The 27,330-nt window shown below is 40.6% G+C and overlaps 2 protein-coding genes and 1 long non-coding RNA gene across 18 annotated transcripts in view; 1 reads left to right on the forward strand and 2 right to left on the reverse strand.

The window, feature by feature from the left end:
• Nucleotides 1-402: 402 nt before the first annotated feature.
• On the forward strand, nt 403-26,985 carry NEXN (nexilin F-actin binding protein). 14 transcript variants are annotated; one of them, XM_069789009.1, is made up of 14 exons: nt 403-421; nt 8,369-8,450; nt 9,610-9,801; nt 9,943-10,024; nt 10,111-10,259; nt 14,237-14,278; nt 15,404-15,598; nt 15,677-15,850; nt 18,169-18,354; nt 22,476-22,676; nt 24,041-24,262; nt 25,389-25,574; nt 26,026-26,386; nt 26,492-26,985. In XM_069789009.1, the coding sequence occupies exons 2-14, from the start codon at nt 8,424-8,426 to the stop codon at nt 26,503-26,505; spliced, it is 2,031 nt and encodes a 676-aa protein (XP_069645110.1). In that variant the 5' UTR covers nt 403-421; nt 8,369-8,423; the 3' UTR covers nt 26,506-26,985. The 14 variants fall into 14 exon arrangements, with proteins under 14 accessions (XP_069645110.1, XP_069645109.1, XP_069645111.1 ...); XM_069789008.1 differs by having other exon boundaries at nt 405-425; XM_069789010.1 differs by lacking the exon at nt 403-421 and adding an exon at nt 554-571.
• On the reverse strand, nt 4,394-15,408 carry LOC138686396 (uncharacterized). Its single transcript, XR_011325733.1, has 2 exons — nt 14,028-15,408; nt 4,394-11,400 (listed from the first exon to the last, which is right to left on the reverse strand). It is a non-coding gene; the product is annotated as an uncharacterized lncRNA (long non-coding RNA).
• Nucleotides 16,790-27,330, reverse strand: part of FUBP1 (far upstream element binding protein 1) — a 36,712-nt gene continuing 26,171 nt past the window's right edge. For all 3 annotated transcript variants that reach the window (XR_011325727.1, XM_069789018.1, XM_069789022.1), the window contains one exon: nt 16,790-17,628. Coding sequence is in view for 1 of the 3 variants with exons in the window: in XM_069789018.1 (XP_069645119.1) it covers nt 17,611-17,628 (18 nt within the window). In the remaining 2 variants the exon portion in view is untranslated. The remainder of the gene's footprint in view (nt 17,629-27,330) is intronic.

Raw genomic sequence — 27,330 nt, forward strand, 5'->3', positions numbered from 1 at the left:
CACGTTTTGTGTTTTAACTTTGACGGCCATTGTCCAGATTTGCAGAGCCTAAGGGCACGTGGTTATCGTCCTAATATTTATAATCCAGCTGAAAGTTAGGCTCCAGTGTAGCAGACACAATACAAGTGAGATAGGAAAGAAAGAAAGAAAGTCCTGCCACTGGAGACCTCGCAGCTGAGCTTGTAGGAAACAAGTCGTCTTTAAGCAGGAAAAGGAACGTATTGAGGTGTCATAAACCCGTGTTTCTGCCTGTGCTTTGTAAAGTTTCCAGAGAAAGGCGCCGCTTTAAACCGAGCGCGCTCTCCGTTCGCAGGTCTGGCACTGGCTGAGATTCCTCTCCGCTCCATCAGCTAACTGTCACATTACTATTATTAGTCGATTGCTCTCCCTGTGCCATAAAGCGACCCGGGACCTCACCGCCGTAGGTATAAAGCCTCCCCGCCGGCAGGGCATGAGCCAGCGGCGGGGGAGCGCTCTCTGCGTGGCCGGCGCTTCTCGCCAGCTCCGGGTCGGGGGTCGGGGGCCGGGAGCCGGGAGCCGAGACCGGCGGTTCGCTGAGGCTGCGGCGGCGGCGGTAGGTACGCGGCGGTGGCGGAACCCTGCCGTCACCTGCGGCGGCGAGCTCTGGGGATGTGGTCGTGAAAAAGCCGCGGTGCCGCCGCCTCAGCCGCGGGCGGGCCAAGAGCGGGCGGGCGGCGGAGGCGGCTGCGGGGCGGCGGGTCCCGGTGCCGGTGGCCTCAGGCGGCGCGGCCCGCGGACCCTCTCCCGCCGCTCGGTGCCCTGCGGCAGGGACGGCGCGGCCGGGAAGGCGCGACCCGGGAGGCGGCCTCCCTCCCCCGGTTATTTATAGCTGCCTGGTGCTTCCAGCCCAAAATAAGCCTGTTGGTCCGGGCGGCTGTCCGCGGCGGAGCGGGGGGGGGGGGGGGGGGTGTGCGTGTGGGGGGAGGCTGGCGGCGCGGCCGGGCTGCGCCCCCCGCCGCGGCGAGGGGCCGGGCATGGCGTGCCGAGCCGAGCCGAGCCGCGCCGCGGGGCCGGGGCCGGGGCCGGGCCGGGCCGGGACAGCTGCCGCGGAGCGGGGCTCGCCTGGAATGCGGGCGCCGGCCGCGCGTCGCGACTTTTATGGAAACTTGCAGCGCCGGAGCGGCGGCCGCAGCCAAGGGGCGCTCCGCAGCCGCCAGCCCGCCCGCCGGGACCACGCCGAGCGGCAGCGGCGGGGCAGCGCTCGCAGGTAAGAGCGGCTCCGCCGGCCGCGGGCGGGAGACAGGGCTCGGCCCGGCTCCCCCGCCCCGCGCCGCTGCCTGCCGCGCCTCCCCCCGCCGCCAGGGAGCCCCGCTCCGCCGGCCGGCCGCCCCCCCCCCCTCGCAGCCCCGGCGGCCGGTGTCCCTCCCCGCCCCGGGGGCGGCCGGGCCGGCGCGCCGGGAGAAGCGACGGGCGGGCGGGGAGGGCGCGGTGGGCGAGGGCCGCCGCCGAGGCCCCCCGCGGTCGGGGTGGCCGCCGGCGGGGCCGAGGTGGCGGGGAGTGCCGAGCGAGGCTTCGCGCGGCTCCGGCCAGGGCTCCCCCGGGGGCGGCGGGACCCCTCACCGGCCGGGCGGTGCCGCGGGCGGGGCCCCGCCGGGGTTAGCCCGCTCCGCTTGCCCCGCCGAGGCGGCCCGGGGCAGGCTCGGAGCCGAAGCGGCCGTCGGGCAGCTTCCGTGGGTGCGGGGACGGGCGTCTGCCGCTCGGGGGGGTGCGGCGAAGGGCAGCTGCTGAAACCCCCCGTATGTCGGGAAACCGCACGTCTCTCCGTAAAGAGGAGTTCGGTTGCGTTGGTCTGGTCTTCAGCAGCAAGGGCGCACCGGGAGCGCAAAGCTTACGGGCTCTGCTGCGCCCTAACGTAGGGGCCGTAAGGCGGCCGGGCGGGGAAGAAAATAATGGGCTTCCGTGACAGCTTACGAACCATTTATTGTCACGTTCGTTTCAAGTACCTAAGAGCTTCTGCTAACACAACAGACATCTGCCAAAAAAAGCACGTGTCTCAAAAATTAAGCAGCTGCGTGCTAGAAAACGTACTGTTAACCTACGTCTCAGTCTTAAGAGACCTGAGATTTCTCAGGAAAATGCCCAATGAAATGAAACTGTAAAATAATAATTAGTCTTGTAAGAGGGCCAAGTGTGTTGAGGAACACACGGAAGTATGAGAGTATGCGTGGTATATGTAGAAAGCACAGTCTGGTGAAATAGAAGAACTGGGTAGATGGTTTAAGACGTGCCTAAGAAATACCTTCTCTAACCGCCTTTGGAATAGTTTAACTGAGTAGTTTCCTCAGTGAAAGAAGTCAGACAATCTGCCATTTACCGCACTTGGATATTCAGCTCTGAAACTCCTTCAAGAAGGAAGAGTGCCGTGGCGAGCCCTCTGGAAGCTGTGGGAAAACGGAGGTGAAGCTCGGTGACGGTGGAAGAGCAGTTCAGGAGGGCTAGGAGTGACCCTTTGCTGTGCCCTGGCGGCAGCCATACCCGCTCAGACAAAGGTATTGCACACGATCGGGTTTTTATGGCACCAGCGCTACCAGCAGAGTAGGGCTGGTCAAGTGGAAGCAGCAGCTTATCTGCAGGGAGCCCCGAGAACTCTCCTTTGGGGCAGAGGAGTAGCGCGGGCGCAGTGAGCACCTCCGTGTTCAGTCTGAGCTGACCACGAGGATTTCAGGGAAGAGGCAGATAGGCGGTGTCCTGTCGTCGGAGAAGGGAAGCGGCAAACTGCGGTAGTGCTTCGTGCCCAGCATTTTATCCCACATTTCGGGACCCTGATACCTGAAGTCCTGCCAGTGAAGTCAACAAGAGTTGAGCTCCAATCCTACTGTTTCTCCAGCTGCTGTGACACAGTGGGGAATGGAGGAACTATGGCATGGGGCAGAATATGCTGATTTTTCTCTTGGGGACCTCAGTTCACAATTTACTGCCACCCATGATTAGGATCAGCAGATATCTCGGAACATGAAATCATGGGCCGGAAGATCTCAGCAGGGCTTCCCGCATAACAGAACAGTCTCTCGGCCCCCACTACATTTGCCCCAGAGCCTATGTACCCCATAATAGTACCTGAAGAGAGTAAGGAATTAACAGACAGACCTTTTCTACAGACAAGGGTGATTTATTTATTTTTTTTTAACACAGCAGTTGGACTGCATGGCACTGTCACATTATTTATAGTTATATAAACAGACATAGACAATATCCTTTATAATAAATACATTTTTATAAATAACATCATACCTGCAAGGACTATTCTACTATAATACGAGACTCAAAAAATGTTGAAGTGCAATAAATTCAAAGATTGAGGAAAAGATTGTGTATGAAATTGAATTATCTGGGTCAATTGTCAGTAAGCATTCTAGCCTTTAATTAAAAAGACTTAATGAAGGAAATAAAAGCGAGTGGAAGTAGTTTTGTATTTTGTATTTTACAAAATATGAAGTTTAGACAGCTGGTATTAATTGTCATAACTCCTTGGCTTCAGTGGAGCTGACGGTTTATGCCAGTTCAGGATCTTCCCCTGTGCACGATAATTTTAGTATCTACTTTAGTATCTGTAATTTAGTACAACAACTGGTAGTGTCATTCCAGACGAGTTACAGTAAGGATATAAATGATGAACATCGCTCCCTTTCCCTCTCTCTTTCCAGTTCTATTTAATATTTTGTTAAATATTTTAACACTGTGAACTGTGTTTTCCTCTCCCAAGTGCTTTGGCTGCAAGTAGCGAGTTTCCAACTCTCACCATATGGTTTTCTTATATAATGGAGTCTTCCCCACAAGTAGATCACAAAGAGGAGACAGATGGTAAACGTAACTTAGACCGTGCCGTGAAGGGCTTATTTATAACTCACAGTAGCCATAGGACAGCAGGGGGGCCTCCCGAAAGGAGAAATCACAGAGGAACTAAACTTTTTCTTAAAGTCCTGACTTCGTAGTCCTATTGTAAGTAGTATTCAGTTCAGGAAAAAGCTGGTATTTTTCTGTGTCTCATGTGAAGATGTTAATCACGTCACCAAAAATCAAGGACTTCTACGTTTTATAATGAAGGTGAGTTTTATTATTTAGGGGAGGGTTTTTTTTTTTGTCTGGTTAAAGCTGCACAACATTTTTTGATCAGTTGAGGACTCTGACCTCCTTTCAGAAATGAAAATTAATTAAATTTAAGGAGGTGGATTTGGGGACTTGTGAGCCGTCAAACCTTCTGTGTCCCCTTAATGGTTTTCTTTGTTCACTTTGGTTATTTTGCCTACAGTAAGGTTTTAGGGACTCTGTGAAAAGTTGAAAAACTGCTGTGATCATAACAAATCAAGACATATCAGAGGTAATAGCTTACCCATTTACAGCAAACAAATAAGATGCTTGAAAACAGTTGGGTTTGGTTTTTTGGGGGTTGTTTTTGTTTTTTGTTTTTTTTCACAGAGTATTTCTAATCTATTGCCTAGTTTCCTATGCATTATTGCATTTGTATTACATTTTCACTTTAAAATTCTTAGAGATCACTTTCTGCATTATGGCCAGTCAAGTCATTCTAGTAATGGCATTTTCTCTTCTATTCAATTCCAGAGGTAAGACCATTGATCTAAGGATGGAGGTTAAACTTCTCTTCTAGGAAAAATCTCAGTGTAGACCTCCTTTGAAAGTGGAACTGCAGTCTAGTACTTTCAGTATAAGCATTATAACACCAGACTAACATTTCCTGAGGTATTTTGTTTAATCATAGGAAAGATAAAATATGGAGAAAGAAAAAAAATATTAGACTAGTGTCAGGTGAATGCTAGAGTGATGAGACTGTATAGGCAAAGAAAAGCCTAGTAACAAGCTGAATTAATTTTTTGATCATGGTTATGTTCGACATTACAATCTGGGATTTTTTTGAGTGGGAAGCTTCAATGAGGAGCTCTTACAGCTTTTCCTGAGATAGGTTGATCTCAGGAAATAAAAGATGAGACTTAATCTTAAGATTGGACAGCTTCATAATAGGAAGACAAATCTCTTCTGAAGTAAGTACATATACAAGTAGACTCTTGTTGCATCAAAGAATAAGCATTACTTGTATTAGATGAACTCTGTGGGAAAATTCTTACTACAAACCAAGAATATACATATGTGTGTGTGTGTATATATATATACACACAACTTTTAAAACTATAACTAGTTCATCTCAAAAGGGAATTAGTAGGTCAAGGTTTCTTGGGTTGGAAAATCTATTACCACATACTTTGTGCAAAGCTATCAGCAGATGATGAAGGCACAGCTCTTCCACGATTTGTAGGTGTCAGGACTTCTTGACTCAGCCACTTCTGTTTTCTCAGCAACAATATGTTGACTGTGCGGATCCTTTCCTAGTGATAAGGCAGATACAAAGGAGCTTCAGTCCGCTGTTGTCGTTCCTGAAGCAGTGGTCACTGCCTCACAGACCCAAGCCAAAACTCAAGGAGTGCTTCTTTTTAAAGATTCTGGATTGTCTTTGTTGGAAACTACTCATCTGCCTTGAGGGGTGCCTGAGGCAGGGTCCTGCTGCTGTTCCTGCTCAAGGTTTAACCGCCATGGAGAGGGATGAAAGTGCAAACAGGGGTGGTATCATGTTTAGTAATGCCCTACTGCTTTATATCCATATCTTTTAGCATCAAAGGTGGAGGTAGGATGACTTGCAGATGCAAAATGTCCTAGAGCCAGCTGGCTAACCTTCAAGCATATTAAGAGTTAGTGATGCCAAAGAACTGGAAAGTAGCCTAAAGTAATAGCAGATATGGCAGTATTCCAGATGGCAGAAGTGTATCTGCCACCTTGAAAGCCCACAGCCTGTTGGACTGGCACATTTTTGGAAGTTCAGACAGCAGGAATTTGCAAAGAAAGAAAATTTCTTCCAACATTTGCACTTCTAAAGAAAACTTCAGATTTGTTATTTGAGACTTAGTCTCGCTGCTGTCGGCACCCTTAGTGACACTGTCAAGAGATTCAGGTAATTAGAGCTATCAGAAAGGTTCAAGACAGAGGTTTAGCTCAAAAGCTAAATTGTGTTCTCAGACTTGTAAACATAATCTTCTTCCTACAATTAATTGCACCTAATAAGCAGATCAGACTTTGGAATACTTGGTTTTCAAATGACTTTAAGATGAAGCCATATAGATGGGGTATGTTGCTGTAGTGAAGGTTAGCAGTAACCTCCACTTGAGGCGTTCAGGTGAAATGCAATTCCTTGTGAAAGATTATCTTCGGGACTTACTTTTCTGCTCCAGCCCTGTATGAAGGCTAGAAGGTCCCTATGTCCCAGGCTACTTCGATGCATGAATTGCACCAATGCATGATGTTCCTTTGCTTTCTGACAGGTTCACGCAGTAAACTTTTTATTCAGCTTCTGTATTTTAAGTACAAGGCTAAAGGCTATCAGCCACAAGTAGGGAAGAAGAAATTTAAAAAGCAGAGAAGCAAAAGAGAACAGAGAAGAACTTCTCTAAGACCTGCTTAGAAAAATGAGGAAGTCAAAGTATTTTAACTAGTTTTAAGGTTATACTGATCACAATGGGGATTTTACTTACAGGCATGAAGTAAGCTAAAAGCTTACAAAGATGTGCAAACCCAACTGCACAATATATAAATGCATATTAAAGTGTATAGGGACCTCGAGAACTTCACTAGCATTCTTGTGGTCTCTGCCCTTCTAGACACAACAGAATTTTACCATGCTATTGCTAATCTGAAACAGTCTAAATAGGAACTAACACAGTAATTTTACATCCATGTGTTCACAAGTGACAAACTGAAATGCCTTGGATTCTTATCAGTCTACAAATGAGGTATTTGTCAACTCTGATTAGGGGTAGAATGACTTTCCATACTCATTTGTTGAAAAGGAGCACCCAAGTGTTCTCCAGAACATCTCTGTTGAAGCTGAATTTGAAGTTTGGAAATTGTAAATCAGGGCAGGGACTGGTAGCTAAATGCTCTTGTTTCATATGCTGTGACTGCTTTCATTTGGAAAAACATACCAAAATATCACAGAATCTCATTCAATCTGTATAGCTACAACAGCACCAGTGAGCGTTGATGATGTTGGTGTGTTTTTGAAGAGCTTATATGAAAACAACTCTTAATGTTCATTATTTTTAACACTATATAAAAATTCCCATGTTTATAATCTGTAATAAAGAATTCAAGAACTTAAAGGGTAAGAACTACTAAGAACTTAACTTTCCTTATCATGAAATGCCCTGACTTCAGTTCCTCTAAACCACAAGTGAGAAGACCCTTCCATTAGTAACCTGCTTTTCTAGCCTTTTTACTTTGAGCCTTTGAGTCTCTCTGCACCATGGTTGGCACACTGAGTTTTTAGGCTTGCCTGGGACGCAGGGCATCTGTACAGTACAGACAGCAATGGCGCTGGAGTCACGTCATTATTTCCTTCCTCCCACAAGCTCTGATAGACCTGACGATTTGAAAAAAAAAAAAAGGAGGGGAAAAAAAAAAAAGGGAGGGAAAAATAAAAAGGAAAAGGTTTGCCCTGAACTTGAAGTGCCTTTCTGTTAGATTCCTAACAAATACAGTGTAATTTAAAATTTGCAACACTTTTCTCTTGAAAAATGCAGTGCAATTTTCAGCCCACAATTAAATGATATAAATACTTTCTCTAAGCTATATATGTGGCTTACCTAACTCATTTCATAGTTTTTAGCACTAGTTTTTCCTAGAATACCCCTAGGAGAAAGGAAAGCATTATTTTGTATTCCCATATTGGGTAAAGAGCTGGGAGAGTTGCCAGCCTGGCCGAGACTCAAGCAAGAGCATCCACCCAGGCCGCAGATCCAGCTGCATCTCTGAAATGCAGGTGGGTCCCCCCCAGCCACCCGGCCGTCTCTCCTCCTCGCAGCCGCATAAAGGCGAAGCCGCGTCTCCAGGAGGCTGTGGGGTTTTGGCCTGAGCACTCTGCAAACGTAATGCAGCCTGAGCTCAACTGGCTCGTAAGTCAGACTGGAGCGGAGCGGCGGAGGTGCAAACCGCATTCCTTTCTGCTAGCATGAGTATTGAGAAAAAAAACAGTTTCGCAACATACCCACCAGGGCAGCCAGAGCTTGGCTCCATGTTCGGTTTTTTTGTTGTTTTTTTAAGTGGAAATTAAAAACCAATATCTGGGACTACATAGAGGAGTTATGAGCATGAATAGTGAATCATAAGCTTGTTCTTTTAATTACTGTTGCATACTTAGAACCTATTCATGTCTTCAAAAGCCTCAAAGGACCAAATGAAATTGTGATACACTGATTTCAGCCTATGCAACCTTACTTACTGGAAGATGGTTAAAGTATCATTTAGAAGGAAAAGAAAGGAATATAACTACAACTGTTTCTTTCAGGTAGAAACTGAAAGCAATCTTAAACATACCAGGTGCAGAGCACAATACAGTAGCCATGAATGACATTGCACAGAAAACTGAGGTATGTATCAATTTTAAAGTTAGCAAAGTAATGTAGTAATTTACAACTGATGCTTGCAAAAAGAGTAATTACAAACAATTGTAAAAGACAAACAATTATACTGGAAGTCTGCTGGTATTGCTGTTACTTTAAGACAATGGAAGGGCACTTTAAAACAGCTTAAGGAAACTATCTAATGTGATGGAGTCTGTGAAATATGTTCTTACTAAAAATGAAGGAGGAAGGCAAAATAAAGGTAACAAAATATGAAGAAACTTTAACGGTTGGGGGGGAAATTCGGGGCAACATTCGCATCTAATCCTAAAATGTTAATATTAGGCTACTTCAAGTATTTCTTCTACGTAGATTCGCTGAGCAACAGGAACAAAAACTATTGGTTTAGGTGGGAAATATGAAACACGGAATGTTTTTAGCCAGTTTTCTCAGCATTACTGTGTTGAGAGCATTGTTGTAGACATTACAGGAAAAAGAGAGAAAACTTCACTGTAGTTCTGAAAGTGGGAACTTCGCTTACTGTTTGGACACACGCAGAGTAAGCACTGGCAAAGAAGTGTCCATTAGCTGCATCAGAGTCCTGCAAGCCCAGTGATCTTGGCACTTCTTTATAACATAAAATCACTGGACTTCTGAGTTTCTCTAAATATTAAAAACTGTATAAAATATTGGAAGTTTTAAATGAACTCCTATACAACTTATTTAAAAACCATATATGGCTGTTGAAGCATCGCAGAAGAAAACATACATATTGTATTATATGTCTATGTCTTGATATCTATTTTAAACGTTACGGGTAGAGAGGCTCTTTGGTGACTGCTTATGATTGAAAGCAACAATATAAATTTGTATCTAATTTTTAAAGCCGTAGTAATTGAAAATGTACATTCGCATAGTTCATATACTTAGTTACATAGCTATTCATTACAATTACTTATAGCCTAAGTTTAATACAATGCTAAATGTTGTTTTGGATATTTGAGTATTTATTACTATTTATGAACAAATACAATGATGCTTAACTGATGATGGCTAGTGGCACAAAGTTCATAATCCCAAATGCACTTCTGTTTTATGTTCTTACATTCTTTCTAATCCAATCTATCCGAATATTTCTGTCCACCTGTTTCAACTTTCTTTTTCTTATCTTCATTTCTTCACCAAGATTCTGCTTTCTTCATCTAAACCCGTCCAAAAATCCTATGTGCCCAAGCTTCACAAGGGTGATGTAAAGGATAAATTTGAAGCTATGCAGAAAGCAAGGGAAGAAAGAAATCAAAGGAGATCTAGAGATGAAAAGCAAAGAAGAAAAGAACAATATGTTAGAGAGAGAGAATGGAACAGGAGAAAGCAGGAGGTTATTTTCTTTGCAAATATTTTGTGTTATTACAATATTCAATATTATATGTGAAAATCTTTTCACGTTATTTTAAGACAATAATATTGGAATTTTATTTAAGTTATAAAGACAGTTTACTTTCTGTGTTTCATCAACTAGATGAAAGAACTGCTTGGATCTGATGAAGATGATGACGCAAAATTATCTAAAATAGAAAAAGGTTATGTTCCAAAGCTAATAGGTAAGAGAGGCCCAATTTTAAAGGCCACATAACTCACTAGGTAAGTATTAGATGTAACTATTGAACTGTGTATTTCACATTCACAGGAACCGTTAAAGGCAAGTTTGCAGAAATGGAGAAGCAAAGGCAAGAAGAAGAAAGAAAAAGAATGGAAGAAGAAAGAAAGCGCAGAATTGAACAAGATATGATTGAGAAAAGAAAAATTCAAAGAGAATTAGCAAAAAAAGCACAGGAGGTATGTTCACCTGATCACCATAGTCAGGATATAATTGTAAACAATCAACACAAGAGAAAAGTTTTGTATTGAGCAGAAGATTTGATCTTAAGATTTTTGATAGTAGTGATTTACACGGGAGTTGCTCAATGGGATGGAAGCGGGAAATAATGTTCAGAGAATCTTAATCTTTGCTTCTTTGCAGTAACAATTTTTTTAAGCATTAAACTTGAGTTGAAAGCGGGCAGGCATAAACCTGGTAGGAATGTGAATCAGGCACAAGTTTTGGTGTCCTATGCATACAAGAGTTTATAGAATTTACCAAACTAATGTGAAAATGTTTTTTACGTTTTACCAACCCTTACTTTAGATAATTTTTGCTTATACATTAGTGAATACAGTTCAGTGACAGACGAACTAAGGCAAGCAAGAAAAAATAAGAAAATGCCATCAGCAGACAAAAATGAGAAGAGACTAATGCAGTGAAAATCATAAATCATTAAGATCCAGATAATATTTTATTCCTTTGCCACTTCGTGAATCTTTATTGCATATATATATATATGAACAGACTCCAACTTTTGTTGATGCCAATAAAGCAAATTTTGTCTTTTGTAGAATTTTGCATTGGGGTATCATATTTAATTCCTTTTGTCAGTTTTCTTCAGTGCTGCAAATAATGCAGTGAGAGTGAACATCTAAATGATAGACTAGAACCATAAACAAACTTTTATTTAACCACAAGATAGTACTACTTAATTTAGATTTGTTTTTGCTGTAAGAAAAGAAAAATAGCGCTCTAGGAGGAGTCGGTTTTCAACAAGGACTTGGATGGCATTTTCTACTAAGACTTCTAACACCGTTAAAACTGTACTTTTAACTGGATCTACCATATATCTAGTCTACTCTGAAGTACATACGATGTAGAATTTTAGAAAGTATGTTAGTTTTACAAACTAACATATAAAGACACCATATGAAGCAAAACCAGCAATAGGCTTTTTGCAGGAGTTGAGAGGAAGACAATGTCACTGGAATCAGAAATAATCAATGAGTTTGCCTTAGCTTTTTTTCTTTTTAAACAATTCTGGAGTGCTTAAATGAAGAATGGATGTCTAAAGTACTTGGTTCTTCACTGAAGTGTTAAGAATGCTTTAGCATACTTTCTTGTGATGGGTTGACCCTGGCTGGACGCCAGGCGCCCACCAAAGCCGTTCTATCACTCCCCCATCCTCAGCTGGACAGGGGAGAGAAAAATATAACAAAAAGCTTGCGGGTCGAGATAAGGACAGGAGAGATCATTCACTAATTACCATCACGGGCAAAACAGACTCAGCTTAGGGAAAATTAGCTCACTTTTTATTACAAATCAGCCAGAGTAAGGTAAATGAGAAATAAAACGAAATCTCAGAACACCTTCCCTCCACCCCTCCCTTCTTCCCGGGCACAACTTCACTCCCGGATTTCTCCACCAAGCCCCCCCAGCGGCACAAGGGGGACAGGGATGGGGTTTACGGTCATCACATGTTATTTTCTGCCGCTTCACCTCCTCAGGGCGAGGGCTCGTCACACTCTTCCCCTGCTCCAACGTGGGGTCCCACCCACGGGAGACAGTCCTCCACGAACTTTCTCCAACGTGGGCCATTCCCACGGGCTGCAGTTCTTCACGAACTGCTCCAGCATGGGTCCTTTCCACGGTGTGCAGTCCTTCAGGCACAGACTGCTCCAGCGTGGGTCCCCCACGGGGTCACAAGTCCTGCCAGAAAACCTGCTCCGTGGGCTCCTCTCTCCACAGATCCGCAGGTCCTGCCAGGAACCTGCTCCAGCGCAGGGTTCCCACGGGGTCACAGCCTCCTTCAGGAACCCACCTGCTCCGGCGTGGGGTCCTCCACGGGCTGCAGGTGGATATCTGCCCCACCATGGACCTCCCTGGACTGCAGGGGGACAGCCTGCCTCACCAGGGTCTTCACCACGGGCTGCAGGGGAATCTTCGCTCCGGCGCCTGGAGCATCTCCTCCCCCTCCTTCTGCACTGACCTTGGTGTCCGCAGGCTTGTTTCTCTTACATGTTCTCACTCCTCTCTCCGGTGGCTGTTTTCCGCGTCCCAACTTTTTTTTCCTTCTTAAAAATGTTATCACAGAGGCGTTACCACTATCACTGATTGGCTCGGCCTTGGCCGGCGGCAGGTCCGTCTTAGAGCCAACTGGTATAGGCTCGCTCTCTCTCGAACACAGGGGAAGCTTCCAGCAGCTTCTTACAGGAGCCACCCCTGTAACCCCCCCCCGCTACCAAAACCTTGCCACATAAAACCAATACATTCCACCCCTCGCCTCTGTGTATCACATTTTTAAGAAATATCATTAAAATCTACATTCATCACACAAAATCTTCACTCACATTAACAAAAAGAATTCCCCACACCAAAATCAAAATAATATCATCACAAAACCGACAAAAAGTGGACAATTTACACACATTCCACCCCTTGTCCCTTCACCACAATTACAACAATAAAATTTCCCCACTCATCAAGCAGCTCTTAACTCTCTAGCTGCGTTCAGTCCATGTTTTGCCCGTTAGCTCTCTCAATTACTATCCTTATCTCAAATTCCTCGTTGCCCGCATTCTCCACCAAAAAGACTGTGATGGGTTGACCCTGGCTGGACGCCAGGCGCCCACCAAAGCCGTTCTATCACTCCCCCATCCTCAGCTGGACAGGGGAGAGAAAAATATAACAAAAAGCTTGCGGGTCGAGATAAGGACAGGAGAGATCATTCACTAATTACCATCACGGGCAAAACCGACTCAGCTTAGGGAAAATTAGCTCACTTTTTATTACAAATCAGCCAGAGTAAGGTAAATGAGAAATAAAACGAAATCTCAGAACACCTTCCCTCCACCCCTCCCTTCTTCCCGGGCACAACTTCACTCCCGGATTTCTCCACCAAGCCCCCCCAGCGGCACAAGGGGGACAGGGATGGGGTTTACGGTCATCACATGTTATTTTCTGCCGCTTCACCTCCTCAGGGCGAGGGCTCGTCACACTCTTCCCCTGCTCCAACGTGGGGTCCCACCCACGGGAGACAGTCCTCCACGAACTTTCTCCAACGTGGGCCATTCCCACGGGCTGCAGTTCTTCACGAACTGCTCCAGCATGGGTCCTTTCCACGGTGTGCAGTCCTTCAGGCACAGACTGCTCCAGCGTGGGTCCCCCACGGGGTCACAAGTCCTGCCAGAAAACCTGCTCCGTGGGCTCCTCTCTCCACAGATCCGCAGGTCCTGCCAGGAACCTGCTCCAGCGCAGGGTTCCCACGGGGTCACAGCCTCCTTCAGGAACCCACCTGCTCCGGCGTGGGGTCCTCCACGGGCTGCAGGTGGATATCTGCCCCACCATGGACCTCCCTGGACTGCAGGGGGACAGCCTGCCTCACCAGGGTCTTCACCACGGGCTGCAGGGGAATCTTCGCTCCGGCGCCTGGAGCATCTCCTCCCCCTCCTTCTGCACTGACCTTGGTGTCCGCAGGCTTGTTTCTCTTACATGTTCTCACTCCTCTCTCCGGTGGCTGTTTTCCGCGTCCCAACTTTTTTTTCCTTCTTAAAAATGTTATCACAGAGGCGTTACCACTATCACTGATTGGCTCGGCCTTGGCCGGCGGCAGGTCCGTCTTAGAGCCAACTGGTATAGGCTCGCTCTCTCTCGAACACAGGGGAAGCTTCCAGCAGCTTCTTACAGGAGCCACCCCTGTAACCCCCCCCCGCTACCAAAACCTTGCCACATAAAACCAATACATTTCTGTATGATGTTTTATGTCATGTTCCCTCTTCCTCAACAAGCTAATATATCTGAAGTATTCCAACAAAGGTTCAGTCATTATCATCTCTGTGAATTTGAGTGCTACATACATATCATTGATACAAAAAGAATTTCCAGTTCTATGTTTGCAAATCTAAGGCAAAGAGCCAAAGTAATGTAATCATATGAAATTCTCATTTAATAGATTGATGACTTTAACAATACGGGAACTGACTCAGCAGCTGAGGTAATCAGATTTTTTTAAAGAAATGTTCACCTACATTTTTATTCACTTTGTTTTATTATTATAATGTGGGCTGGGAAAATTTAGAAAACGGCACACAAGTACCTAATTAAAATTCAACCAAGGAGCTAACAAATTTTTAAAGTATATGGAACTATATGTCGGTACTTTAAGTCAATTTATATAAGTTTGAAATAGAGTCTGCACTGTGAATACTTTGTGGGTAGTTAAAAACATCTAAAATGTAAATATTCAAAGCCACCAGAATGATTTGTGGTATACTGACAACGATACTCTAAGTTCTCTGTCTTTGGAAAGTATCTTCTTAAAAGCTCTTTGCCTTAACCTTGAAACTGAAAGGGGATTCTGTCACTATACAGATGTTTGAACACCTTACTCAGTTAACTTTTTTTTAAAATTGACTAATTTACCATATGGGTTTGGATTTTACGTCTTGCAAATACATGTTTAATTTCAAAAAGCTAGGTCCAAAGGTCCTATTGTCTTCCGCTAACACAAGAAAAAATCACATTCCTACTACAGTTTTGGAAAGAAAAAAACCCACAACAATAAACCAAGAAACATTAGTTTTAAGTTATTTGACAGTATCCCTGTTAATCACGGTATTTTGTGAAAAAAACTGGGTTAAATGTATTTCGGCAAGTAAGCTGTGAAAATAGCTTTGCAGCAGCAACATCCTTCAAAAAAATTACTTTGCCTGAAAAATTACATATTGCTCTTTAGAACTACTCATTCCAACCACAGTATATCCTTTACATAGTAAATGTAAGGCTGAAGTAGAACGTGGCTACAATTGCCATGGATTCAAAATTTCACCTGTTCTTCTCCAAACCATGAATATTTATAACTAACAGTTAATGAAAATATGTAAAGAAATTAAGGAGTTTGCCAGCAGTTATGTTTAAAATATAATTCAGTCTTGACACTTTTCAGGTATTACAAGCAAACTAGTGACTGCCATGGGCAGATGGGTTTATTCTTGTGGTTAATACAAGTAATTCTTTTGGAAGCTTTGGTGCACACAGGTAAAAGCAGCAGTTTCATTAAGAAATGAGCCTATCTAGAAGTCAAGCTTTATAAAAATATAATAAATATCTTTTTGGACAGGAAGGGGATGATTCACTGCTAGTTACAGTAGTGCCTGTAAAACCCACCAAAACACCTGGGAAGATGAAAACAAACTTTGAGAACACAGGAAAGAAGAGAACAGAACAAAGAGAGAGACAGGATGAAGAAACAAAGCTAAAACATGAGGAACAAAAACAATTCCTTAAGGAAACCAAGTGCCTTTCATTTGTCACGGTAAACCACTCACCTAAAAATACCTAAGAAATAATTATCTATTATTTAAGATATAACCATTTTATTTTTCTTATGCAGGGTGAAAATGAAGACAATGAAACACAAGAGCCTCTGTCTCCTGGTAAGTTGAAAGTAACATTTGAAGAACTTGAAAGACAGAGACAGGAAAATCAAAGGCGGCAAGCAGAGGAAGAAGCAAGACAGCGTTTAGAAGAGGAAAAACGTGCTTTTGAAGAAGCTAGACAGCAAATGGTAAATACGTGTTTTGTTCATGTTGTTACAGAATTTTCACATAGGATATGCTTCTACATTCTTTCCTGTATCTGATTCTTCTTTTTTTCTTATTCCTTAACTGTATTTCAAGGTGTTAATGTCTGAAAATTAATTCTTGAAAGAGGTATTTTTGACCTTAGCTCTAACTCAGTAACCACACTGGCATAATGCTTTAGACATTCTTTTAGTAAAACCAGGAAATTTACGTGTTTTAAATTTGCCAGCAATCTTAGCAGGTTTTATATCTACACTTTGTAGTACCTTAAGCTGTAAGTCCTCAAGAAGATAATTAGTTGTCTGTTTTCTTCTTAAATAGTGCTTTAGATGTTTCAGTAACCAGTTTTTGAGAAAAACATTCTGTAGTAACAGAATGCTATTTTTTATTCCCATATTTATTTATAAATATGATAAATACATCAATTACAACTTTCCTCTTATGAAGAAAGGGAAAAAAAGACAGATCAGCTCCCTTGTATATATTGACATAAAAAACAATATATCAGAAATTACTGGATTAAGCCCCCGAATAGTCAGAAATGTGGCTTACAATTCCTATTTTATATTACTTGCAAAACTGCCTCCATGTGTTCTTTATCATAAGCCAGACTTATTTTAGATCAACTATAAACAGACCTCACTATAGTTTGTTCTTCGATCATACTAAAGGAATCCTACGCTTAGTTTCGTTGTGTATTTCCTCACTTTACCATACTCCATTTCCAAAAGCATTTTTTAAGTTCTGTATTTAAATATCTTTCCCCTGTACAGTCATGATCATTATGACTTTGTTAATTCACATATGAAGATTAATGAGAAATGAGATTTTAACCTTCCATGAAATCTTTGAAAATGTTATTTCTAGGTGTTTGCTAACTTTAACTTAAATAGAGTATAATTATGAATGAACATTCTTGGACAAACGGCTCAAGATCACTATATTGACTGTATTTCAAAAACATTCAAGAAATTGATGTTATCCAGAAAAAAACGAACCACAGAACCTCCAGAAAGCCAGAACACTGAAATTCCCAAGTGGTCCAAATTGAGAGGGTTCTAGGTTTAGGCAGATACCCAAACTGTTGTTTACTACTCCACCCCCACCTCCGATAAATCACTTAACATTTCCACACCAATAACCTTGATGTTATGTCAATAATGCACTTTTTTCTTTTTATTTGAGGTTGGGCAGGGGATAACTAGTTAAGGTGAAGAGGGAAGAAAATGAAGGAGATAAAACCTCCTGGAGTCACTAGCTGTTCTAACTGAAATTTTGTTCACACCTCCCACCCTTATGTATATGTACTTATTAACCAAGTAATTTACAAATTCCCTACTTCAAAAGAAATTTCCTAACGTGGACTTTTATCTGGTATCAGTGGTTGTCAAAATTTGAAGTCAAAGGTTTTCTTAAAGGAAGAGTTCAACAGTTAATTTCCTTCAATTCTTTCTTTTTCCCCTATGAATTCCAAAGAAAAGATTTCTGTAATTCCATTAACCAGCTACCCCACATACCAGTCCCAGGGCTGCTTGCAGTATACAGAAATCTGGATTATCAATACTCTGACAGTTCCCGGTCCATTTCCTCCATTAACAAATAAAGTACTCTGAGATGTCTTCTGAAAATGGTTCATTCTTCTGTTCTTGACTGCAGTTTGCAAACTACAGGCTTCTCTTAGCAGATAAGTGTTCACTGGAGATAAGCAATAGTGAAGAGATCAGAGTATCTCAATTCCCTTTCTTCAGTGATGATTAAATGTCTAAAAAGGAAAGAAACAAAAATCTCAGTCTGGTGTAGTAGCAAAATGTGAATTGATTTAGTTTTGCTATAAAACTACAGCATTTTTTTAACTGGTAAGTGCATTGGTAAAAACAATTTATATGCAAACAAAAAGACTTGATGGTATAAAGGTCTGTGAAAGTGAGGTAAAGAAAGTGAATAGGGAGTGATTTACAGTAAATGATCCAACCCTGAGACCATAAAATATGTACTTAATTGTTCAGCCTTTTCCTGATAACGCATCATTCTTTGAATTACACACTCAACAAACAGCTTTTTAAAAATTATAGAAGCTACATATAGGATACTGGAATACATTTCTTTTCTCCCTCCCCTGGCTAAAACCAAGACTAAAATGTTTCTTGTAGAAACCAAACTCTTGAAACATTTTTTTTCCCCCAGGAGAAAAAAACATTTATGAAAGATCAGAAAGGAATTAACGGAGTATTTATTTACTCTAAAGAATATTTTTATGTTTGGATAAGTAATTTCTATTTTTCCCTCTCCCTCTTCTCTGAAGATAAATGAAGGTGGTGATGAAGAATCTGAAAATTCTGCTAAAGAATTCCGTCCTGGTAAACTCAGACTCAGTTTTGAGGAGATAGAAAGACAGAGGAGAGAAGAGGAGAAGAGAAAAGCAGAAGAAGATGCAAGACGACGCATAGAAGAGGAGAAAAGAGCATTTGCTGAAGCAAGGAAGAACATGGTATGGCATCTTTGTTGAGTGTATGGTTTAATTTTTACCTAAAGTCTCAAATGAACTGGAAAGCAACTCTCGGAAAAACCTTTAAATAGAGTTAGGAATGCATGCTTCAACTCCTTCACTTCATTAATTAGTTCACCTCACTACTTATTAGAAGGTAGTGGGGTAAACTGATCAAGTTCGTGTACCAAAAATCATCACAGAACAATCCCTCCTCACAGCAAGCCTAGAAAGGATTTCAAATAATTTAGTCAAAACCAGATTTTGTGTCCAATGGGTATTATGCTAGATGCAACAAACTAGAAAAGCAAAATGTTTTCACAAGGAAGGTTTGTTGGTTTGATTTTTTTTGGGGGGGGGGGAGGGGGTAGGGCGGGGGGAGAAGAGCAACTCCTTTTACTTCTCCAAGTTGATCTCCCTACCTTTACAGGGTGTCCACCTATCAGCTCTTACTAGCTAAAGCATAATTAATGGCATACTAGAAAAATGCTTACTGCAAGTACCAATATTATAGTCATCTGTGGTCCTTTAGAAAGGAAATGTTAAGAAGGCTGAACTCAGCTAATTGGTGGTTTTATTGCATTTCATTGCTTGTTCAGAGAAACAGAAAAAGTAATTTGTGGCATTTACCATTAGAACAATTTGTAATATGGAACTTAGACAAACACAGATCTCTGATATGCAATGACTTCTGAAATTTGAGTTAAGATTATATGGAAGACAAATTTTCAGGGACCTAGGACTGACATACTGACACTACCTGAAAGCAGAGAAAGATGCCTGATTTCAGAAGGTAGCAACAACATTATTTATAAAAAATAACTAGTGTGGAACTTTTCACTGTATTCTTCATGCTTATTCCGACAGCTTCAAGTTTCAGCAGGCTTTTGGGTATAAGCCAGTTACTTATTGGTGGAAGTTAGGAAATACAGTATTAAATTACACAAATACCAACTAAAACTGTTTCAAAAGGAAGGGCAAGACATGCCATACAGAACTGCGGAATAACCCACTCATCTGGCAGTGTCTTCCCTCTGTGGTTTTATTGGGAAAGACCAACTGCATGCCTAATAAAATTTTCTTCATCATTCAAAGCAATGCTTGTGAGACAAATTAAAACTTTGTATGACTACTAATATTGCTAGCAGTGCTCTGCCTGAAAATTGGGCCAAAGACAAGACCTATATGCTGAAAGACTACTTAGAGAAACTACAATGTAAATTTATATTTGAAATTGTACTGGTAAGCAATTATGGAAAATAGTGTCTGTCCATACCTCCAAAGAGAGAAAATAGAAGCTAAAGCCACTAGGGGGGGAAAAAAAAAAAAAAAAAAAAAAAAAAAAAAAGAGTGCTACTGGACTTCTGCCATTACAATTTTTATGAAAAGCCAGCAGACAACTAAAGGAAAGCAAAGAAAGTAAATGCTGTCTTCTGCTTTTTCCTACTTTCTTGAGAATTTCTTTTTTTCTGCCTCAGTGTAGCAAGAACCTAAGCTCAAGTGTCTGGGCAGAAAAATCTCACTGATTAAACAGGGTTTAATCCATTAGATGCAGCACAGAGCCTATGATTGCGCTGTAACTGCAGACAGTGAAAACATTCAGTAATTTAAAAAATTAACTGAAAATGTATTTTCAGCATATATGTTTGTTAAGTTTTCTGTTAATTAGCATCCTGAATATGAACACCATATTTTCTGTTACAACAGAAAATATAAGCCTGTGCTTTCCCTATCTTGCACAACTACACAATGTAGCCACAATGCAGACATGTTCTTTAAATGTTTAAAAGCACATTACTCATCTCTTCCAGAAGTAGTACAACCTCACATTCAATTTTTATTTAAGCATTTAAGTAGTTATTTTAGAACCTTTTTCATGTTTATTCATTTTAATTTAGTTTTGAAAGTATACACACACTGAGGTATTAATATTGTTGCTGGAAAACACAAACACCACCTCCTTTTGGAAGGATCTCCCTATTTCACATTTACTTGTGCTACATTTATACTTCCATGCTTCCCACCATCAACGTGATGACTTTCAGACTGAAGCATTCATCTTTCACCCATCAGTCTCTTTCCATTAGCATGAATAAAAAGCATTCTACTTTCTATCAGTCGCTGCCCACTGAAAATTGGTTGACTGTGCTGCCAACTATGGTTGAAATGGGACTGTTTCTCACTACCATCTGTTCCCACTTTGCAGAAAAAAAAAGTATAGTCTCACTTCACATAATATGGCTAAAATATTTACTGAACCAACCACAGGGTTTTGTGCATCACACAATTCAGCTGACTTTTTTTCCTGTGTTTTTTAACCAGAAATAAGTTGGCTTACTGTCTTTTTATAACTTACTGATTCAAAAACACAGAGCAGACAGCTGCCAGCGTTTGCTCATACGGCACAGCTTTTTAAAGTTTATACATACATGTGTTGGTAAACTTCAAATTAATGCTTCTATTCACTTACATTCTGTATCTTCCTGAAGTGATGAGCATATGAACTAATGCATCACAAGCAAGAGACTTTCACATTTCTTTGCTAATTTAGCTGTGGCCAGCCTCTGGAAACTATGTGGCTATGCATTGTTTTCATTAAAGGAAATAGTTTACAGCTTTGTTTTTGACTCCACTGCTCCATAACACAGTTTCAACAAACATGCTCATATTATGCAAAACGAATGAAGAATGGAAGGAATGGTGGGACTGAAGTCCAACTGTAAGCTTACTCAGAAGGAAAGTCTGAAGGAAATCTACAGTGAATAGCAGTATTTGAGTGGGATTGGGCTATTGAAAGAGCAGTGACAAATAAAAAGGATATGGGCAAAGGAGGTCATGACAGTGGTACTAAGATGGCACAAACAGCAGTGAAAGGTGTAAGTTACAATGGCAGTAAGTAGCAATAAAGAGAAAAGGGACTGCCAAAGAATCTTATAAAAAAATATTTATTATCTGTTTCTTTGTAAAGCTAGTCAAAACACTTTCTCAAATGAAAGTTTTGCTCCTTTAATTCTTTCTAGCATTTGACTGATAACTACCTTTGGGAATGCCTACAATTTAAGGCACATTATGCTCTTCAATGTTTGCCACAAGGCTTTTCAAACATGTGCTGATTAAACAGTGCCAAAAGTCACATCACCACGCAGTTCTAGATCAGCATCTGACCTCATCTCACACATTTATCTACAGAACGTTCCTGTTGAGACTCTCTGTTAATAAGTTTACATCGTTACATGCACAAACATACATTTATATAGGTTTTATCAAGAAGTTATTTTAAAAATCTTCCTGCGTAACTCAGACTGTCATGCTACCTGGCCATTTTTGTATCATACAGGTTCATATTTTAGTAATGCTTTTCTTCAACAAATTCAGTCTGATAAAGTACTTGTTCTTACGCTTCCTGCTTTTGGAAGTAATGAAAATTGCCCTTCCTAGGCCCTACCATCTTCTTATGAATTAGTCTACAAAATAAGCAAACTGCTCATGAATGACCATCAAAGCCCAACCCTACTGTGAAGCCTGAGAAAAGGACAGGGAAAGGAGGAAACCTCTTGGGTTGTACAAAGCAATGAATTGGCAACGTAACTTAGTATTGTCAATTTGTGCACAAGAAGAGTTTCTTGTAGAAGATTCTGTTCAGTTATCCTTACTGGGAATACTAATACTGCTTAAGAGCAGGAATATAATTCAGTTTGCTTAGAAAAAGATCACAGGTAGATGTACTTCAGTGTTAGGAGCAATGACATTTAAACACGAGCACTTTGTCTAATGATAGCCTGTGAAGTAAACAGGAATGAATTGTTTCAGGTCCCAAAGCTGGATTTAGAGAACATCCTCTCTATCATCTTGCAAAAAAAGACCACATTTTAATAAACACCTTCATCTTCATTATAAAAGTTTAGCACTGTAATAATAAAGAGCTAAAGTCAAATACAAAACCCCCCAAACACACTCTCTCCCAAAACATTAGAGGAATACCCACATTGTCATATTGCATCTTACTGAACTGTGGCTGATGTGGCAAAATACTTGGTTACCTTTATGTACTAGAAGTGTCTGAGCAACACTGTGATTTCATCACAGGTACCTTCAGGATGTATCATTAATGCTCTGATTTCCAGCAGGTGCTGGATGATGAATCACCAGAAATGTTTAAAACAGTTTCTCAAGAATCTCTCATACCTGGTAAACTGGAAATTAATTTTGAGGAGTTGCTGAGACAAAAAATGGAAGAAGAAAAGAGACGCACAGAAGAAGAGCGTAGGCAAAAGTTGGAAATGGAAAAGCAAGAATTTCAACAGTTAAGACAAGAAATGGGAGAGGTTTGTATATCAAAGGATATGTTAAGCATGCTCTGAATAAAAATATAATAGATCATTTCAGTTAATTACTAAACCCTCAAAGTTTAAGACTGTAACTGAAAATTCCTTTAAAAGGAATTTAAAATCAGTACTTTCAGCATTACGTGAAAAGAATGAAAAACAAGAACAGATTTTTAAAACATAACATTCTGTATAATAAGATACATATTTTTATCACTGATCTACCAGGAAAATGCTTTTATCCCTTGCCACCCTTAAAGTAGAAATGTAATTTCAAACTTGTAATTTTACTTTACAGTCACTTCTGAAAATTCTACAGTATTACTAAAACAATTATGTAATATTTACAATATTGGGAGAACAGAAACATCTAGTTCCCAAATGAAAATAGAAAAATGAAAGTAGGAAAGAGCAAAATACTTGCTTTTCTTCAAGAGAACGCTGTGTTAACTAATTAGGAAAGAATTACAGTGGCCTTAACTTATTTCTAATCAGTGTATCAAGGGTTTGAAGACTGTGACAGCTGATTTTAAAATTCACACACAAAATTTGCTTTGCATACCAAATGTCTAAAACATCACATTCATGAACTGTACACTGCAATTTGATTTGGTTGTGGGTGGCAAGTCTTTATTATTCCCTCATGAATGGTAGAGGACTACATTTATTTATTTATGTTAAGCAAAGCTGGAGTGAGTAATAAAGGCTCTACCTTGCCAACTTGTCAAGTAAATTTTGTATTACATCCTGGGAAAGAAGGGAGAAGACAGGGTCATCCAACTAAAATGCATACACATCTCTACTATCAGTCAGAGGTCATAAAAGGAGGGAGTTAAATATCAACAATTACAGCTTCAGATGTGGTTTGACTACAGGATCCAGAACTGCCATTTCTTTTCCGGCCATGACACCCTTAAAACTAATTTGCTTTTTACTGGATTAAAAAAAAAAAAAAAAAAAATTTCTGTTTAACAAAGTAGCTGTATTTAAAAAAATTATGTCATATGATATTGTACGTAAGAGAGATAAATTACAAATCCAGGATAACTAAGGTTTTTGTATTGCTAGGTGTCTGGTATTCTGAGTCTGTGAAGGGTGGTTTATTGACACCAATCCTTGAACAACAAGTACATTTAAGCAAGACATTTTAAAATCTGTATTTACTTTAGATGCGATACAAACGCAGTAATCCTGAGAATAGTGAGGAAAAAAAAAAGAAATTAGAGAGAAAAGGTGTCTGTGCTGATTTCAAATAACTAAGAGAACTGTTCAAGTGCATTAAGTTACACCTATCTGTGGGGAGAACAGGTAGTAAAAATAACTGGGGCATTTTCCATCTTACTCATTCTGTAATTTCTGAACAGCTGGAAGAAGAGTCTGAAACTTTTGAGCTAAGCAAAGAATATGAAGAATTAATAAAGCTAAAAAGAAGTGGTTCTATTCAGGCAAAGAACTTAAAAAGCAAGTTTGAAAAAATAGGACAATTGTCTCAAGAAGAAATACAGAAGAAGATTGAAGAAGAGCGAGCTAAGAGAAGAGCAATGGATGAAGAAATAAGGGAAAGGGAAGCTGAAAAATTTCAAGAGGTAAGCTGCGTTCTCCATTTGTCAATGATACACTTAACTAACACACTAATGATCCAACAGTGGACAATGCTGCTGCTTTCACCAGTTTGCTATATTTCAAAAATTATTTTCTCCCTTCTTTTGTGTTCCCTCCTTTGGATGCGTGAGGAAGTCTCACCTCAACATCCCTAAAGGAAACAGCACCAGTTTATTATCAGTCATCTGGTCAAGCAGAGATCTGTTTTTCTGCTCAAAGTCCTCAATTCAGCATCTTAACAACCTGAAACCTGCCAGCCTGAGGGTTTGAAACATTCCTATTTGAGAATTAATCTATTAATTGTCACATGAATTGCTTCTCATTCTGAACTCTAATTCATTTTCCACTGTATGAATTAAGAAAAAAAACAAACAAAACCAAAGAATTCAAAGCTCAAGTCTGTTCGACATCTTTACTCATTTCTCAAGGTAGAGCAGAGAAGAATGCCTACTTATCTATGCTTCAGACTGCAACCTCTCACATTTTTTCAGAGGAGAAAAAACAAGAAATGAAGCTGTCAGTCTAACCAACAGATCAACACTATGCTCTGTGACCCAAAACACGCATGTGAACTTTCATGGCATAATCATGTGGCAGTGCAGGAAACCTTTCACAGTAGTAAGCCTGACCTGAGCCTCATTCTGAGGTTCCTATCCACAACAGTCAGTCACTTCAGTATCAGCTCAAAGCCTATCATCTATTTTTGAGCTTTCAAGTTAACGACTGTCACAGTAATTATGTTTCTGTAAGGTCAATCTGCGTTAGGTTACCATAAACTACCATAACATCACAGCATGAACGTCAAGTCACCAAGGATTTACCATTGCCACAAGACAGTATTTAACTTCTATATGAAAATAAACCTTTAGGAGTACTTTTCTACCTAACATTTTTAAAATTACTTCTGCAAGTATTTTGCCCTATCCCTGGGATAAACTATTATGAGACTCGATCTTAAACCCAACATTAAACAAACTTCTGAGAAAAACAGGACTCTGGATGGCTTTGCTCAGTTAAGAACTAATTCTCTACAAAACTAGTTCTATTATCATACACATTTAAAAGGTAATAAATGAGTTAAGTCCTATTTTGTTTTTTTCTTCCCCCAAGGATGATGAGGTAGATGTGAGACCAGCCAAGAAATCTGAAGCTCCGTTTACTCATAAAGTAAACATGAAGGCCCGTTTTGAGCAAATGGCAAGAGCAAGGGAAGAGGAGGAGCAGCGGAGAATCGAAGAACAGAAATTACTACGCATGCAGTTTGAACAAAAAGAAATTGATGCGGCATTACAGAAGGTATGTAGTACCTTTTCTTCAGTCCTAAGTGTTGTTAACTTAGCATCTGATTACTACTGATGGCAACACTGCCAGAGGTATAAAAGGAACATTATACTTGTTTTAACAGCTGCTGTGAATTGCTGCAATAAGGTAAAATTGCTTTTGGTGTTTTCACGTATTCTTGAAGAGTACGACATAATTGCAAAGAAAGTTCATCATATCCTTTGAATAATCTGAAAATGGAATCTACATTCATGCCTATATTTTACCCCAAGATTCCAGCCTCATTAAAATCCATTTTACTGCCTTGTTCCATATCCAGATTCAGTGCCCTATGTTGAAATGTAGTGAGGATAGGTGTGGCATTTCCCTTCTCAGAAACATGGTAATTTTTCTATAATCAAATAGTATCACTAGCTATAGTTCTATTGCCACTTTCAATGTTCTAAATCAGCTTATTTTAAAATAGAAAAGGGAAGAGGAAGAGGAAGAAGAGGGAAGCATTATTAATGGTTCTACTTGCGAAGATGAGGAGGATCAAGCTCGATCTGGAGCTCCCTGGTTCAAGAAGTCACTGAAAAACACATCAGTCGTTGATGGCGAGCCAGTGAGATTTACAGTTAAAATTACCGGAGAACCAAAACCTGAAGTTACATGGTGGTTTGAAGGGGAAATGTTGCAGGACTCTGAGGACTATCAATATATTGAAAGAGGAGAAACCTATTGCCTTTACTTGCCAGAAACCTTCCCAGAAGATGAAGGGGAATATATGTGTAAAGCAGTCAATAACAGAGGCACATCTGCTAGCACCTGTATTCTCACCATTGAAAGTAAGAGTTAGCATTTTAATTCACTTAATTCTCAAATATTCTTCTTGCATCTTTCCTATTACAAAAATCTAATTATCTGTTTCTCTTAACCCTTTTATTTTCTAGCTGATGACTACTAATGCTCTACTTTAGCTGGAATCTTTCTTCCCCTCAAAACTTTCTTATTGCATCATCTCTTTCTCTGATGGGGCCAACTAAAGAAAGCAAGGATATGCATTGATTTGTCATTCCTGCACCGGATAAGAATAACCTTCAAATTGTGAGAGTGTCCAGGTTCCTTGCTCAAAACAAAAAAAGAGTATTAAAGGCTAAAAGGAAGGAATCAACATATGAAAGATCAACTAAAGGAAAAAGCTGAATGATAATAGTGCTCCCACATTTGAAGGCCAACTGTTGTGTAATAGTATAAAGCTAAATACTCAATCTGGAAACTTGTGTAGTAGTGTAAATCTACTGGTGTATTTTGCATGAACACTGAATATTTAAGCTGTTTTACTTTATCCCAGAAGCATTGAACTGGCAAAAGGAAATACTTATTGATGATTTTGAAAAACCCCAGTGTACTATTTTTAAAGAATAAAAGATTACCTAACTGCTCACTTTTGTTGTTGTTCCGAAGAGCATTAGTTCTTCTGTTCTAAAATGGGCTTGCATTTAAACTGTTATGCTCTTATCACCTATGCAGCTGATAATCCAAAAGTTAAAACAATCTCAGTAAGGCTTGTAGTAGTCTTTCTAGTACCAACACTGGCTTCTAAAACTTCTTTTTCATTGCTTAAATGATACAGGAACAGTTGGTGACAAAATATGAGCCTATCATAACTAAGTTGGCAGGAAGCAAGCTTTGAGAAAAATAATTTCAGAAAGTGCCTAACTTCGCAATCTTCGTTCTCTCTTGATGCAATAAATTTATTGCTGCATTTAACATTGTCTTCTTAAGGCTA

Source organism: Haliaeetus albicilla, chromosome 8, assembly GCF_947461875.1.
Source record: "Haliaeetus albicilla chromosome 8, bHalAlb1.1, whole genome shotgun sequence".
Lineage (NCBI taxonomy): Eukaryota > Metazoa > Chordata > Aves > Accipitriformes > Accipitridae > Haliaeetus > Haliaeetus albicilla.

Coding starts and splice junctions, on each gene's coding strand:
- NEXN (XM_069789009.1), top strand. CDS start 8,424: ATGAATGACATTGCACAGAAAACTGAG. Junction 10,260..14,236: donor TAGCAAAAAAAGCACAGGAG/GTATGTTCACCT, acceptor CTCATTTAATAG/ATTGATGACTTTAACAATAC. Junction 22,677..24,040: donor TAAGACAAGAAATGGGAGAG/GTTTGTATATCA, acceptor ATTTCTGAACAG/CTGGAAGAAGAGTCTGAAAC.